The 13,351-nt window shown below is 49.0% G+C and overlaps 3 protein-coding genes across 3 annotated transcripts; 1 reads left to right on the forward strand and 2 right to left on the reverse strand.

Moving 5' to 3' along the window:
- Window positions 1-3,045: 3,045 nt before the first annotated feature.
- On the forward strand, window positions 3,046-4,329 carry B0H65DRAFT_18051 (putative PHOSPHOADENOSINE PHOSPHOSULFATE reductase). Its single transcript, XM_062821502.1, has one exon. The coding sequence runs from the start codon at window positions 3,234-3,236 to the stop codon at window positions 4,173-4,175; it is 942 nt and encodes a 313-aa protein (XP_062685957.1). The 5' UTR covers window positions 3,046-3,233; the 3' UTR covers window positions 4,176-4,329.
- Window positions 4,330-5,167: 838 nt separating this feature from the next.
- Window positions 5,168-7,614, reverse strand: B0H65DRAFT_543894 (uncharacterized protein; the record flags this gene model as incomplete). Its single annotated transcript, XM_062829256.1, has 3 exons — window positions 5,168-6,646; window positions 6,706-7,509; window positions 7,603-7,614. 3 exons carry the CDS (start codon window positions 7,612-7,614, stop codon window positions 5,168-5,170), a joined length of 2,295 nt encoding a protein of 764 aa, XP_062685958.1.
- A 795-nt stretch (window positions 7,615-8,409) lies between these two features.
- B0H65DRAFT_448961 (uncharacterized protein) lies at window positions 8,410-9,738 on the reverse strand. The gene is made up of 6 exons (XM_062825931.1): window positions 9,701-9,738; window positions 9,263-9,645; window positions 9,000-9,164; window positions 8,874-8,936; window positions 8,773-8,816; window positions 8,410-8,709 (listed from the first exon to the last, which is right to left on the reverse strand). Exons 2-6 carry the CDS (start codon window positions 9,311-9,313, stop codon window positions 8,700-8,702), a joined length of 333 nt encoding a protein of 110 aa, XP_062685959.1. The 5' UTR covers window positions 9,314-9,645; window positions 9,701-9,738; the 3' UTR covers window positions 8,410-8,699.
- Between the last annotated feature and the right edge of the window lie 3,613 nt (window positions 9,739-13,351).

The following is a 13,351-nucleotide window of genomic DNA, read 5'->3' on the forward strand; positions in this document are numbered from 1 at the left end:
CTTACCGAGACCGAGAATATATTAGGGGGAAGAGGAAGAATTAGGGTTTTTAGAAATATAAATATAATTTGGATCTTTAGAGGTCTTATAGGTATTGGGGATACTATTAAGTTTAGAAATACTATAAGGGTCTTTAGAGCCTTTATTATTACTACTTTATATAATTGCCGTCGGATTTTTAAAATATAATCTTAAATTCGAAGGATAAAGAAGAGGGCTATTTCCTTACGCCTCCTAATAATTTAACCGTATTTTTGGTAACTCACTTCTTTCGTTCTAATAATGAATTATAGCTAATTATAGATTAATACTTTTATTAGGCCGCGTCGTTTTTATTTATAAAGGGCAATCGATTTGTAGGCCTTTAGGGAGATAAGGTCGTAAATTAAGCCTTCCTAGAATAAATAAAAAAGAAGGGTATTAATATTAATCCCAACTATAATTCTAAATTAAAAATAATAAGGGATATTATTAACCGCTATAGAATAAAGGGTACGTTAAGACCTTTCATCGAATTAACTTTCTAGCTCTTCTAGAATATTATAGTAATTTTAATTTTTATCCCTTTAGAGAGTTTTTTAAAGCTATAGAAGAGGAATATTTAGATAAGTATAAGGATAAGAAGTTTTAGAAGTAGGTTAATATTAAGGAAGTAGGAAATAATGAGATATTCGGTTCGATGTGGGTATATATTTATAAGTTCGATTAAGACAGCCGGTTCCTTAAGTATAAGGTACTTTTAATTATATATAAAGACTAGTAATCTAAAGATGGCGTACGTAAAACGTACGTAGCGATTTGGGTAATTAGGTCGTTCTATATTCTAATAGCTATAGCCGCTTACTTTAACCTCAATTTAATTTAGTATAATATAAAGAATACTTTTATTAATACTATATTTAATAAAGTAGTATTTATAAAGGCCCTCCCTAAATATATTAGGAAAGGTTAAGTGTTCTAATTATTGCGTACGCTATATAGTTTATAGAGATTTCCCCTCCTCTAGTAATAGGAATTTACTAAGATCCTCGTAGCTATAAGTATAAATCCTCTCCCTATAGAGCTTAATATTTTAATTAAAGATAATATATTCCTCTTCTTCTACGTTAATAATATTATTATTATTTATAAATATAGGAATAAGGAGATCGCTATAGTTAATAAAGTAGGAGCTGCTATAGAGAGAAAGTATTAATTAATAGGTAGAGAACTATTGAAATAGTTCTTGGGTATTAAAATTATTCGAGACTAAGAAAAGAGATTAATTTGGCTATTATAGCGTAATTATATTTAGAAGATTGCGGAGAAGGTTAAATATATTAAGAAATTATAATCTATATTTATAATTAAAAAGGAATTCTTATTTTATTAAGATAGTATAGCCCTATACGAAATTTATATGTTTTACGTTAAAATTGGTTCGATTTTCCATATCGCTATTATATTATAATTTAATATAGTTTTCCCAGTCTCTAAATTTATTCGATTTAATTCAAATCCTAATTTAGTATATTATACGGCTATAGATTAAATATTACTCCACTTTCTTACAACTTAAAATTACGTCCTTTAATTAAGTAGTAAAGACCGTTAGGACTTTTATATTATAATTAATTTCTTATTTATAGATAACTCTTTTAATTAAAAGAATTTATAAGCGTTTATACTTAAATTCCTAGGCGTTATAATCAATTAGTAAGTTAATAAGTAAAATATAGTTACAATTTTATTTATAGAGGCCGAATTATTATCCTTTAATTAGGGAGCTAAGGAGGCTATTTACATTCGCTATTTCTTTAATAAGTTTACTTTGGGGTTCGAAGATTAAGAGGCTACGCTTATAGATTATAATAATAAATAAATAATACAATTTACTATAAAGAAGGGAATTTGGCTTGTAATTAAATTTAAGTACGTTAATATATATAAATATTGGTTAAAGTAGGCGTAGGAGAGGAAATTCGTAAACGTAATCTACGTATTTACTAAGGAATAGATTATAAATAGTTTTATTAAGAGCTTCCTTCCCGTAGTATATTTAAGGTCTATAGAATAGTTGGAATTCGTAGAATTATAACGGTTATAAATTTAATTACGAGAATTTAATAGCGGAGATATCATTGCAAGCCGCCCGAAGGGTATAGAGGATTTTATAAAGGAGGATTCAGGTAACGAATCGGTAAGTATGATAATAAGTGTAATAGGGTAGGACTTTTACGAGTAACGGTTTGAAAGCTACTGTGACGAGGAAGTAATTTAGGAATAATATTATTTCTAGCTAGTTTTGGAAGGATTTTAGGGCATTTTAAGGCATATCTGAGTAGATCTGGCGTGGTTTATGTATTAGATCTAAGGGGTTATGTTAGAGGCTAGGGAATCTATAGGGCGTGCACGTGCCCAGCTGGACTGGGATATGCGGGATTTTTACCCAGATGCTAGAGTTTTAAGTCTGCAGAGCCAGTCTTACACACATACACACAATCAAGCCACGTTGAAACCCATATCGATTATTATCCATAATATCACATCCAACGGGTTCGATGTGAGGAAGACGCTACGGCATATAGACCCCCACAAAAACCAGGCCCATTGACCAATGGCAAGTCGTCCAGATGTCGTGATCAGCCTCCTTTTCAACACCACCATCCCAAAGAAACCGACGCACTGCGAACGACGCTGCGATTGCGTCTTCGGCCCCGGTCTGACACCGTTCTTCGGCCATCATGGGTCCAGTCAATGTACCCTAGAGAGGGTGTACGGCCAATGCTGGCCCGTTCTCTGCAGTCGTAGGTGTGGATGGTGTGCTCAATGCCCAGCGTCAGAGTCTAACAAATGGGTTGACTTGCGGAATTACTAATGATTCTAGCTTCGTCCTGCTTCCCTCTGTGCCCCGGACTCGCAAGAGTTGTAATCGGAACCGCGGAGAGCCCCAGATCCTCTTCTTTTATAAGCGGCCGTTTATAAGAAACCACAAATCCCAGCCCCGGTCCCACGCTTGTCTGCCTAGCCCAGTTTATCCCGGATTCTCTTATAAGCCACTCTGCTCCCATTCTTCGAAGCGTAGTTTGCCTGGTCTTGTTTCCATATCCAGTGAATCTTAGCTCCGTGGTCCATCATCCATCAAGGTTGTCGCCGGTCGTTATCCAAAAGTGGTCGTCTTACATATACATCACCACCACTCACTCACCCCAACAGACACATCACCAAGCCTCATCCATCCATCCACCTTCAACATGGCTTCCGAGAACAAGTCCCAGACTTCCACCAGGGCCTCGTCCCCCAAGCTTGACGGCAAGTTTGACGACAACGCCTCCGTCGACTCCGGCTTCGCTTCGGCCAACTCTTCCACCGCCAACCTTCCCTTGATTTCTCTCACCAAGCCTCATCTCGACCACTTGAACAAGCAACTCGAGAACATGGAGGCCCTCGACATCCTCCGCTTCTGCAAGACTCTCTTCCCCAACCTCTTCCAGACCACCGCCTTTGGTCTGACCGGCCTCGTCACGCTCGACATGCTCTCCAAGCTAGCCAAGGAGTCGCCCGACGCGGCCCCCGTCGACCTGATCTTCCTCGACACGCTCTACCACTTCAAGGAGACGTACGCGCTCGTCGACCGCGTGCAGGAGCGCTACCCCAACATCCGGCTGCACGTCTTCAAGCCGGCCGACGTCTCCTCCGTCGACGAGTTCGAGGCCCTCTACGGCGAGAAGCTGTACGAGACCTCCGAAGAACTATACGACTGGATCGCGAAAGTCGAGCCTCAAAACCGGGCCTACCAGGACCTCAAGGTGGCCGCCGTCTTCACGGGCCGCCGCCGCTCTCAGGGAGGCGCACGCGGCTCCATCCCCGTCATCGAGCTGGACGAGGAGCGCGGCATCGTCAAGATCAACCCGCTGGTCAACTGGAGCTTCCAGCAGGTCAAGGCCTACGTTGATGAGCGCCAGGTTCCCTACAACGAGCTGCTCGATAAGGGGTACAAGTCCATTGGCGACTGGCACTCGACTAGCCCCGTCGCTGCAGGCGAGGACGAGCGTGCCGGACGTTGGAAGGGCAAGAACAAGACTGAGTGCGGAATCCATAACAAGCAGAGCAGGTACGCACAGTTTTTGGCGGAGAACGCGAGGAAGCAGGCACAGGCTGCTGCTGCTGCTCCGGCTGAGACGGTTCAGGCTTGAGAGAGAGAGGTAGAAAGAAAAGAGGGGTAGCTGAACGGGAGGACGGGTTTCGTACCCTCTCTGCTTGGCATGGGAGACATTTGGGCCGCGATTGGCATCTTTCTTTTCGGGGCACTGTTTTCGTGGATGCGTTGATGGATGATCACTCCATTGTGGATGGGAATCATCGAAAGTATATCTGTTAGCATCGTGGCGTTTCAAAATGGGCATTCGGGCAGGCGTTTGGGTAGGGGGACAACATATATATCAGCGACTCCTGAGGAGTCCGTCGCATTGAGTTGCATTAGATACGATCTGGGTCTTGGAATTTAAAAGATAAATACCAGCATCGTTATGAACACATCTTTGTCCATGTTTGTGAAGTTGATCAATGTCTGAAGGTGTCCCTGTGTCATGTTTGATGCCTTGAACAATCGGCCATTTGATGTTGTGTCGGTCAGGTGCGCGAGAGCGCCACTGCGTTTTCTGATTCGCAGGTTGAACCCGTTCGCGAATGTTTGAGAAGCCGGTCGGATCATCACAGCGACGACCGCCGGTGACACTGCTAGCCTTGGCGGTGAACAACCACTTTAGCAGGCTTTCAACGTGATTTTGAATTGACAAAGTAAAAGGAAGATGAAAATCGGTTACTTACGGAATGCAAGTCTGATAGCTATGAGCATATGTGCCAAAGACGCCCAAGAGAGCGACATCCTCAACCTCAAGTCAAGGGCACATGCACATTCTCTCAATGTAGTCTAAAGTTATTCCATAGCCAAGTCGAGCCAACGGCCACCTTGATTTGCTTTGAAGCTCCCGATGCTCCTATTCCCATTCCTCCTCAAGATAAGTTTCATCAATAATAACAAATCTTTTACACAATTCCCGGGAGGGTGACTCCTTTAAAACAACCTATAACCCCCTTTAGGTCACCCCCGCCCGGAGCTCAGCTCGTCAGCTAATTCCGCCCAAAACCGGTCAACGTCAAAATCCTCGTCTACTCCAAGGCCCCCCTACTCCTGGTTCGACGGTTCAACGACCTGCTGTGCTGATTCCGATTCCGATTCCTTTGTACCACTGTCACCATCAGCACCGAGTGCAGTGGAAACAAAACCTTCTTCCTTCTGTCCCTCTTCTTGCTGTTTCGCCCCTTCCTGGCTTTCCGCTGGGATGCCCACGGCGGCCTCTTTCGGCTTTTCTTCGTCTCCGGCAGTAGTAGCAGGAGGAGGAGGAGCAGCAGCATCGGCAGTGGCATCGACAGTAGCCTCAGCAACGACGTCGCCTGACTTGGCCGTGTTACCTCCCTTTTCTACCGCAGCTCCCTGTGTCTCCGGCTCTGACAATGGCTTCTCTTCGCTAGCGTTGGTGTCTTTCTTGTTATCCACCCCGCCGTTGCTCTCCCGTTCGGTAGCGGCACCGCCACCGGCACCGCTTGCGGCGCTATCAGCGCGACTCACTTCCTCCTGACGGTCTAGTTCCCTCTCGAGACTACCGAGCAAGTTAAGCCCGTCGTCTTCATCCTCTGTTGTAGCGGTGGGGAGCAGCGCCGGGGAGTCTGGCGGTTGGAGCAAGGGCTCTGCTATCGTGGGTGGAGCATTGTCTGAAAGTTGCTCCTGGAGTACATCTACCTCTTCCACCGTGGTGTCTGCGGGAAGGGACGAGGATTCTATCAGCGCTGATGCTGTTTCTGTGGCCGTGATCGTCGTTTCTGACGTTATTTCTGCCGTGGTAGATGTGGTGGACGTGAAAACTGACGGTTGGGCATCTGGTCGCAACCCTGGCAAGCCTAGTGCAGCCCCAAGATCCTCAACTTTAGCCTCGACAGATGGAGTATATTCTGCAGGCTGTTGTTGCTGCTCGGAGTTGGTGTCGATATCCATTGCGGTGATTCCATTTGCAGCATCCCCTGCATCAGCCACGGACTGCTCAGTCGTTACCACCGTTTCGGAGAGCAAGGCAGCACTGGCAGAGTTGCCTTGTACATCAACCTCCTCCGCTGCAGAGGTAACTTCGGTCTTGACGATGTCTACACCTGTAGACGGGAAGAAAGATCCATCAACCCATGGCACATCTGACCTAGACTCTGGCGGTTCGGTGGGCGATCGGATCATTACGTTCTTCAGCGGACTCCCTTCAAGTCTCGTTGAAGCGAGTGACCCGAGTGTTGGCGGGGCGAGGCTGCTACCAAGGCGCGACCTGGCAGCAGTATCTTCCTCATTAGAGGCACCTCTTTCTTCTGGCTCTTCGATTGAGCTGGGCCGAATAACTTCCGACGCTCCTGTGTCAGTCATCTCCTGATCTTGATCCTGACTGATGCTGGTATCAACACCAGGAGTCTCGCCTTCGGCCATGCTTTCGTCGGCATCACCTTCAGCTTCCTCTTCCCCTTCATCGCCGTCATCGCCGTCGTCATCATCGGAAGGAATCTGTGATGAATCGGCCATCTCGCTGTCCTGGTTCGCACTGTCACCGGTTTCTTCTTGTTTGATACCCTATACCGCATTGTTAGCTTTGCTAGCGCGAGTGTGGTATTCATCAGACAAAGACTTACGTTCACTGGAGTACCCTCGATCTTGACCTCTGCATTACCCGCCTCTGCAGTGGTCGGCTCTGGCCGCGTTGTTGTTGGGAGTGGCAACTTGCCCTTCTTGCGACCTCGGCCGGGGCCCTTCGCCTTCCGCTTTGGTGGAGGAGGCCTTCTCCTGACAGGTGGGGGCGGTGCAGCCTGCGCCGCAACTTCGGCCGCGGCGGCTGGTGCCGGCACCACCGTTGTTGATATGATCTCGCCATCAACGTGTTGTCCCTCGGCCAAGGTGATAGTCTGCTCGTAGGGGTTGCCGGCCGCGTCAATACGACGGACAGTTGCTCTGGTAACCGTCGGTCCCTGAGCTATCTGCACCAGCGTTGACTTTGGCGGTAATGTGATCGTGTTCTTATGGCGCTTGGCTAGATGTGATTCGGCAGGTCCTTCGATGTTGCGTGGTGTTTGCTTCCACGTCCTCACTGTGAACCCTTCAGCAGCCGCGTCGCTCTCCTTCTTGTCGCCCTTGATGTTATCAATATCGGCGTTTTCATCGTCGTCATCGGTCGGGGCAGGTCGCTTATAAAGTCGGCCAGAGCGAGCGGCGCGCAGGAGCTCCTGGCTGTGGGTTGGGAGCAGCTTGGTTTCCTTGGGCATGCCAAAGGGCAGCTCGACGTCCCAAATGTCGTTCTTCTGCGTCGCCTCTGCAGGCTGGGGAGGTGTGACATTAACCCATTCCTGTCTCCATTGGCGTACAGGTAGACCCTCGAAGTCGTCGTGTTCCGGGAAACCGCTGCGAGCACCGCGCCGAGTCTGGGCTGCTGATCGATGGTACTAGTGTTGCGCAAACACGACCGCATAGTTAGAAGTAGTTCGATTGTGACAGCAAGCAGGAACTTGGGACGGGACGAAGGCGAGCAAACTCACGGTGGGCGCCATTGCAGATGCGAGAAGGTCTGTCTACTCAGATACTGAACTCCAGCTGTTTTTTTCTCATGCCCAAGCAAATAAGGACAAAACGCCAAACAAGTCTAACTCCGTTGTGCCGATATCCAAAACCCCAGTAACTCTATCCAAGAGGGAGGTACGTAGATGTATAATAGTAATCGCAAAACACAACGGTCGAGTATGTCGAAAGCAAACACTGAATAGAGGTGGAGGCCGCGTCGGTGGGTGATTGGAAGTCGGTGGTGCAGGGACTAAGTGCTGCTTGTTCTGCCTCTATGCTGTGTCGGAACCTGAATAGAAGGCTGGATGACGATGAACAATTAAGATGGATCGGATGAAAGCGCCTAGATGCTGGACTACGTATCGGTCTGGCGCAACTATAGTTATGTAATTGAGGAAGAGGGGAATGATGGGAAGCCCCAATGTAGCTTCCAAAAGAAATCCTATGCTGCCAGCTAAGAATGTTGTTGATGGGAAGAGGGGAGAAGTCGACAGGTGATGTTGCGCGTCGCATTCAAGTCGCGGCTGGCGGCCAAACTGACACTCTGCGACAGCCTTCAATTGACTCCGGCACTGCGACCTACGGCTTGTGGTCACTGGTCGCGCGCACTGGGCAGCAGCACTGACCATGCCAAGATGGCAATGCTCGATAAAGCAATTCACCTTCTTAAGGAGCCCTCACTGCCAAGCAGATCTCGGATATGCAAGGAACGAGTCGATCCAGTTGCGACAAGGATTCGCAGGTTCTGATGGTGATCCGTAAAGCCGGTTATCATGGCACGACATAACCAAGACAAAATCTACACCCAAGGAAAACCGCCCATAATTGTCCCGAACCGCTGGAAGTTGATCTTGTACCGATTGTATTATCATCCGCCCAACGAGGGGGCCCCGTGGCCACCACCTTTGGGCTCATGTGCCTGCTAAATCAAGCCTCTATCCCGTCATCTTTCCTGCGGGCTCGAACAGGTGTCCTGTTCCCCAATCCTTCACTCATAGTATACACATGGCCTTTTCTTCTTCTCGTGAAATTTGTACAATGCTACAACTAAACAGGGCTTTTCGTTTACAGCCATTTAGTCCCAGCTGAGGTTCAGCTCGTTAGCAAGACAGCTCTTCTCGAATCTGCTTCTCAGGATTATAACTTACCCGGTATCCTTCTGCCTGAGCTTGCCTCCTTCTTTGTCCTTGCCCTGCGAGCTGTCAGATTACCTCTGATATCCTCCACGAATCCGTTCAGGAAGACTTACCGAGAGCCCACCCTCGACGACCAAGCGATCTTGCTGGTAAAACTGGCTAATAACTGTTTGGCGCTAGTCCAATGTCAACTTTTCTGTATACTCCATGCCGCGTCTTGGGTCAAGGGCCTAGCATACCTTGAGCATCTGGAGGTTCTGCAACCCCTTCTGCACAAGCTCCTGCACTTGCCTAGGATCCTCCACGTTCTTGTTTTCCCTGAAAGCGTCTCTTGTGCGGCGCTTGGCGTACTCTCTGAAATTGTAAGAAGAGAACTGGTTTCCCTGGCGCAAAAGCTGACGGTACTGTTGGTTCAAGGAAAGCATGTTAGCGTTCATGTTCTTCTAGCCCAAGTACCGCTTGCGATCCAGGAAAGGGGTGCGTAGAAAGGCACGCTGCGTACCAGCGACAGAACTTTGCCGGCCGACTCGCCGGTCCTTGCGACGGTAGACATATTGATTGACTTCCTTTGCCGTTCCCTGTCTTTGCCTATGTGCTGTTTGCTTCGTATGATTTGGCGCACTCGTTCCTCGTGGAGAAAATCGTGAGTGCGGTAGGAATGGTGCTGCAGAAGTCAAGGCGCCGGCGAATATGGCTCGTCGATCGGTCGTGATGATGGTTTGCCCGTTGCCGTCGGCCGTCAGCTGCGATGGATATGACGGAATCAGATATGTCGGCGAAAGCTCGGACGTCCGCATTTCACAGGTGGTTTGCGACCTTAGCGCGGAGGCGCGGGTGCTGAGTGGCTCGGATATAAAAATAAATTATGCGTGGCATGACCGAGATCTACGGTTACTCAGCATCTCGATAACTGCATTGTCCGTGGCATATGATGGCTTACAACTTCCTCTTTCTTCTCCCAAGTCCATCAACTTCTCGTCCACCACTCCTTCCGCTTCCGGACCTTTGTCTATTTACTGCCACTTCCGATTCCTGGATCTGAATCCCGCCACAGCTCTCATAATGACTGTTCGGCGCCGAGTCTTGCGCCACTGCATATTCATATTGTCTTTTCCAGGCTCAAATGTCTCGCACTCGATCAAATAGCCACACAAAAGCATACTGAACACGCCGAGTACAATGCTCCTTTTTAGGAGGCATTTCCTGGATCAAAGCATCCCGACTAGACTCAGATCCAAGTGTTTCCGGCGTATCACGAAAAATCTTACAGCTTCGTCACGGGCTCTCATAACCGAGCAGCCCGGCAACCAGTATCGGACTGGCCATCTTCGGTTATCCTTACGACAGGATCGGAAAGGATATGGACGTTTCGTTCTCCCATTGAGACGAAATTCTGAGGATTTGGCCAATGATCGGAGGCTCTATATGAGGAGAGCCGTATGGTACACTGACATCCGAAAGCATATCCGGGTCGCTTGCCCGAGCCTATTACCTTCTGGAGGTGCCCTGCCCCCCGCGAGGAATGACCGGTCAGATTCACCATGATACGAAACTTGAGGAGACACCGGAAGGATCCCAAGATCTTGGTTGAAGGGTGTTCGGGTCAGTTTCCGAACGTCATCACGTCACGTCTTGACTCTTGAGAGCTTCACTGCTTTTGACACCCAATCCAACTTGGCAGTTCAAGCAAAATCGACCATCAAACAGCTGGCAAGGAGGCACGACTTTCCCGGCTTATCGCGCGTCAAATCTGATGCCTTCATGAGGCTGGAGTCCTTGGGAATCACAAGGCCAACCAAATGTCGGACACGTTGGGCTCTGCTTCACCCAGATGGGACGCCTGATGGCAGACAACTGCCAAGAAAAGGCCTGCATAGGACCTCGCGATGGCCGGGGCGACAACAAGTTTCCAACTCTGGAGGTTCATGATCTTCATGGTTTCCTGGAGAAGTGGCTTGATAAGGCTGGGCCGCTGCGCCGAAGGAATATCGAGATCCGGAAATGGAAGGGTTGACATGACTGATGGTGCAACCCCGGATTCCATCTTAGATCTCGCTTTGGCTGAGCCTGCCACCGAGATCCAAAGGTCATGTTCTGGTCTCCGCGTTAGCCAGAATATTTCCAACCAGGATGTCTCAAACAGTCGGAGTGAGCCCACACACATACTCAACAGCTTGTCGCGGTTGTACTCGTACACCCTCTCGCAGCATGACAGCTCTGAATACCACCCATGTTACCTGGTTACGAGCCAGAAACAGCGGGAGCGACTGTGTACTGTGAGCAAGTAGGGGTTGCAGCCGGACAAAAATACCTCGCTTTGACAGCGATAACGGCCCTTTCCGATCTGACTGAAGTCACCGAACCCAAGCCGTTGAGAGTTGGCTCCGAGAAATGGCTGAGCAAAAAGAGTTATGATGTGCTCAGTCATGCAAGGAGTGAGCTGCTCACAGCCTTTCGGCCCTTATTTCGCTCGCTTCATAATTCGACGGACACAAAAGGGAATTTGTCATCTTCATGTCAAGCCCGGGGCTGTATATATGATCGTGATCCTTGGCAGGAGTATGCCAGGTGGATGACATCGGAACTTCTACCTCCGTGACCCTAACAGGCAGCGTGGGAGGCTCAGAGTGTCGTTCTAGAACCGGTCTGTTCCGAGATTGTTTATCTTGCGGTCAAGTTCCAAATAGCTTGGCTTTGTTCCGCCGTTCCATTTTGACGGCAGAGCTCCTTCCCCCCTCCCCCCACGTTTTTATGATGACAAGGAGCATAGGTATTTGATTTGGAGGGGCCATGTTCCCCACAATGGGCCGTTATTGACTTCGTCTGTGCTAGAGAGGCTTCAAGCGAGCGGGATATACGACTTTATGGGCAGATATCACCAACTCGAGCACGGAAGTGTCAAGGCCTTGGCTATTGGTTCCTACCCGCAAGGCCGGGAGACTCTTGGGGGAGACTCTTGGCTACCGTTCACTGGCATTCTTCTTCATATGCAAGGACATGACGTCGAGCATCGCACATGGTCCCTTCTCGGGGATGTCGTCCCAATACATTCTCTCCCTAGCCGCCCGAGCCCGCCTAAGGATCTTTCAAGGGCGTGGACGACTGCCGGCCCTTTGCATAGGAGCATAGCTAATCGGCGTCTCTTCTGACGTCGTGAGACCACGCACCTCGGGTTCCTACACTAGTTCGGGAGGACGCCGTCCACTCTGTGTGTAGTTGCGGTGTTTCCGTACGCCTGTGAATCATCGTAATGCATATGCATGGAGATGAAGACGTGGTACGTACAGGATCGAACAGCCAAGCTCCCAGGCCGTGCGCTGATGGGCCCAAGAACTTGATAGATGGGAATGGCACGATCTCCGAAACGTGGACCCCCAAGGGCAAATGGGGAAGGGAATATCAAGCGAAGAGATGGGACATAAGAGAAAGTAGAGGAAGCGGAAATACGGCCCGTTTAGCAAGTGGCCTATCATCAAGCAGCAATGTTTGTTGTTTCAGAAGCTGAGCCCTGGGTTCAGGCGGTTGGGCGGCTGTCGTGAAGCCAAGACCAAAAACGTGCTACCAAACAAAGACGCCGATCCAATCAGAGGGGCGGCGGTTCTGAGGGAACCTCAATTGCCCATGGAGCTTCCCTTTTGAGTTGTCCAACTAACACCACCCCGCAGCATCTTGCGTTTGTTGTATACCAATCCTTTTGGCCTCTTTCCCCCGTCATCGTTTTTACCCCTGAGATTAGGGAGAGCATGGCAGCCAGACGTACGGTCTCTCCAATTGTCCCTTGGGACTGGTCTAACTGGCTAGGCCCGTGGGCTGAGCACCGCTGGACCCTACATCCTTGCCTTGCTGATCCACGATAGGATCTCCCTCATTCCAAGTGCTCCGATTTATCCGATAGTTCTCCTTGGAATGGGGCGAAGCGAACCGAATGTCACAATCTGTTGCAAGGGCCCCGTGCTTTCGGAGGGTTGGAATCCACATCCCGCCACAAGTCCGGTTGGATTTCCGGACGAGAGAAATTGGGAGAAGTGAAGTGTCAAGGTGTGTGAGATCAGACTCCCACGTTGCCCAGGCTGGGGCTCTCTTGTCGGCCCAGGACAGTCCGATTCTGGTTGCTCGTCGTACGGGATTCTTTCCGTACATGCGTGTTCGGCCGCCGAGTTGTGCTCATTGCATCCGCCACTGCTCCAGGGGGGGGGGGAGAGACTTTGTTCGGGTCTTGCTCCGCTTGGGCTTAGGCAGAGGGAGCCGAGTGCCGTTGAGTAAAATTTGTTGGATGGAACAGCGTCATGCCCTTTTGCTTTCTGCAGACACCAAGCCGGCGTTGCTCTTTTAATCTTTTTTTCTGTGGTCTGGTCGCTACTATTTGACCTGTCGCGAAGGTCCATCTCTAATTTCTTTTATTTTTATTTTGGGTACGCGTCATCCCTCGCCTGGTTGTGGAGTTTTTGTGGTTCGTCACTTAAACCGTCGTTCATCCAATTCCCGAAAGGGCTAGAAAGGGCAATCTCAAGGGACGAGAGAATCAGCGACCGACAAACCACCACGCCAGCGGCTCTATTGATCACAGACCTGAATAACGATCGCTTGGTAA

Source organism: Neurospora tetraspora (assembly GCF_033439725.1).
Source record: "Neurospora tetraspora strain CBS 560.94 chromosome Unknown B0H65scaffold_1, whole genome shotgun sequence".
NCBI classification, from domain to species: Eukaryota; Fungi; Ascomycota; class Sordariomycetes; order Sordariales; family Sordariaceae; genus Neurospora; species Neurospora tetraspora.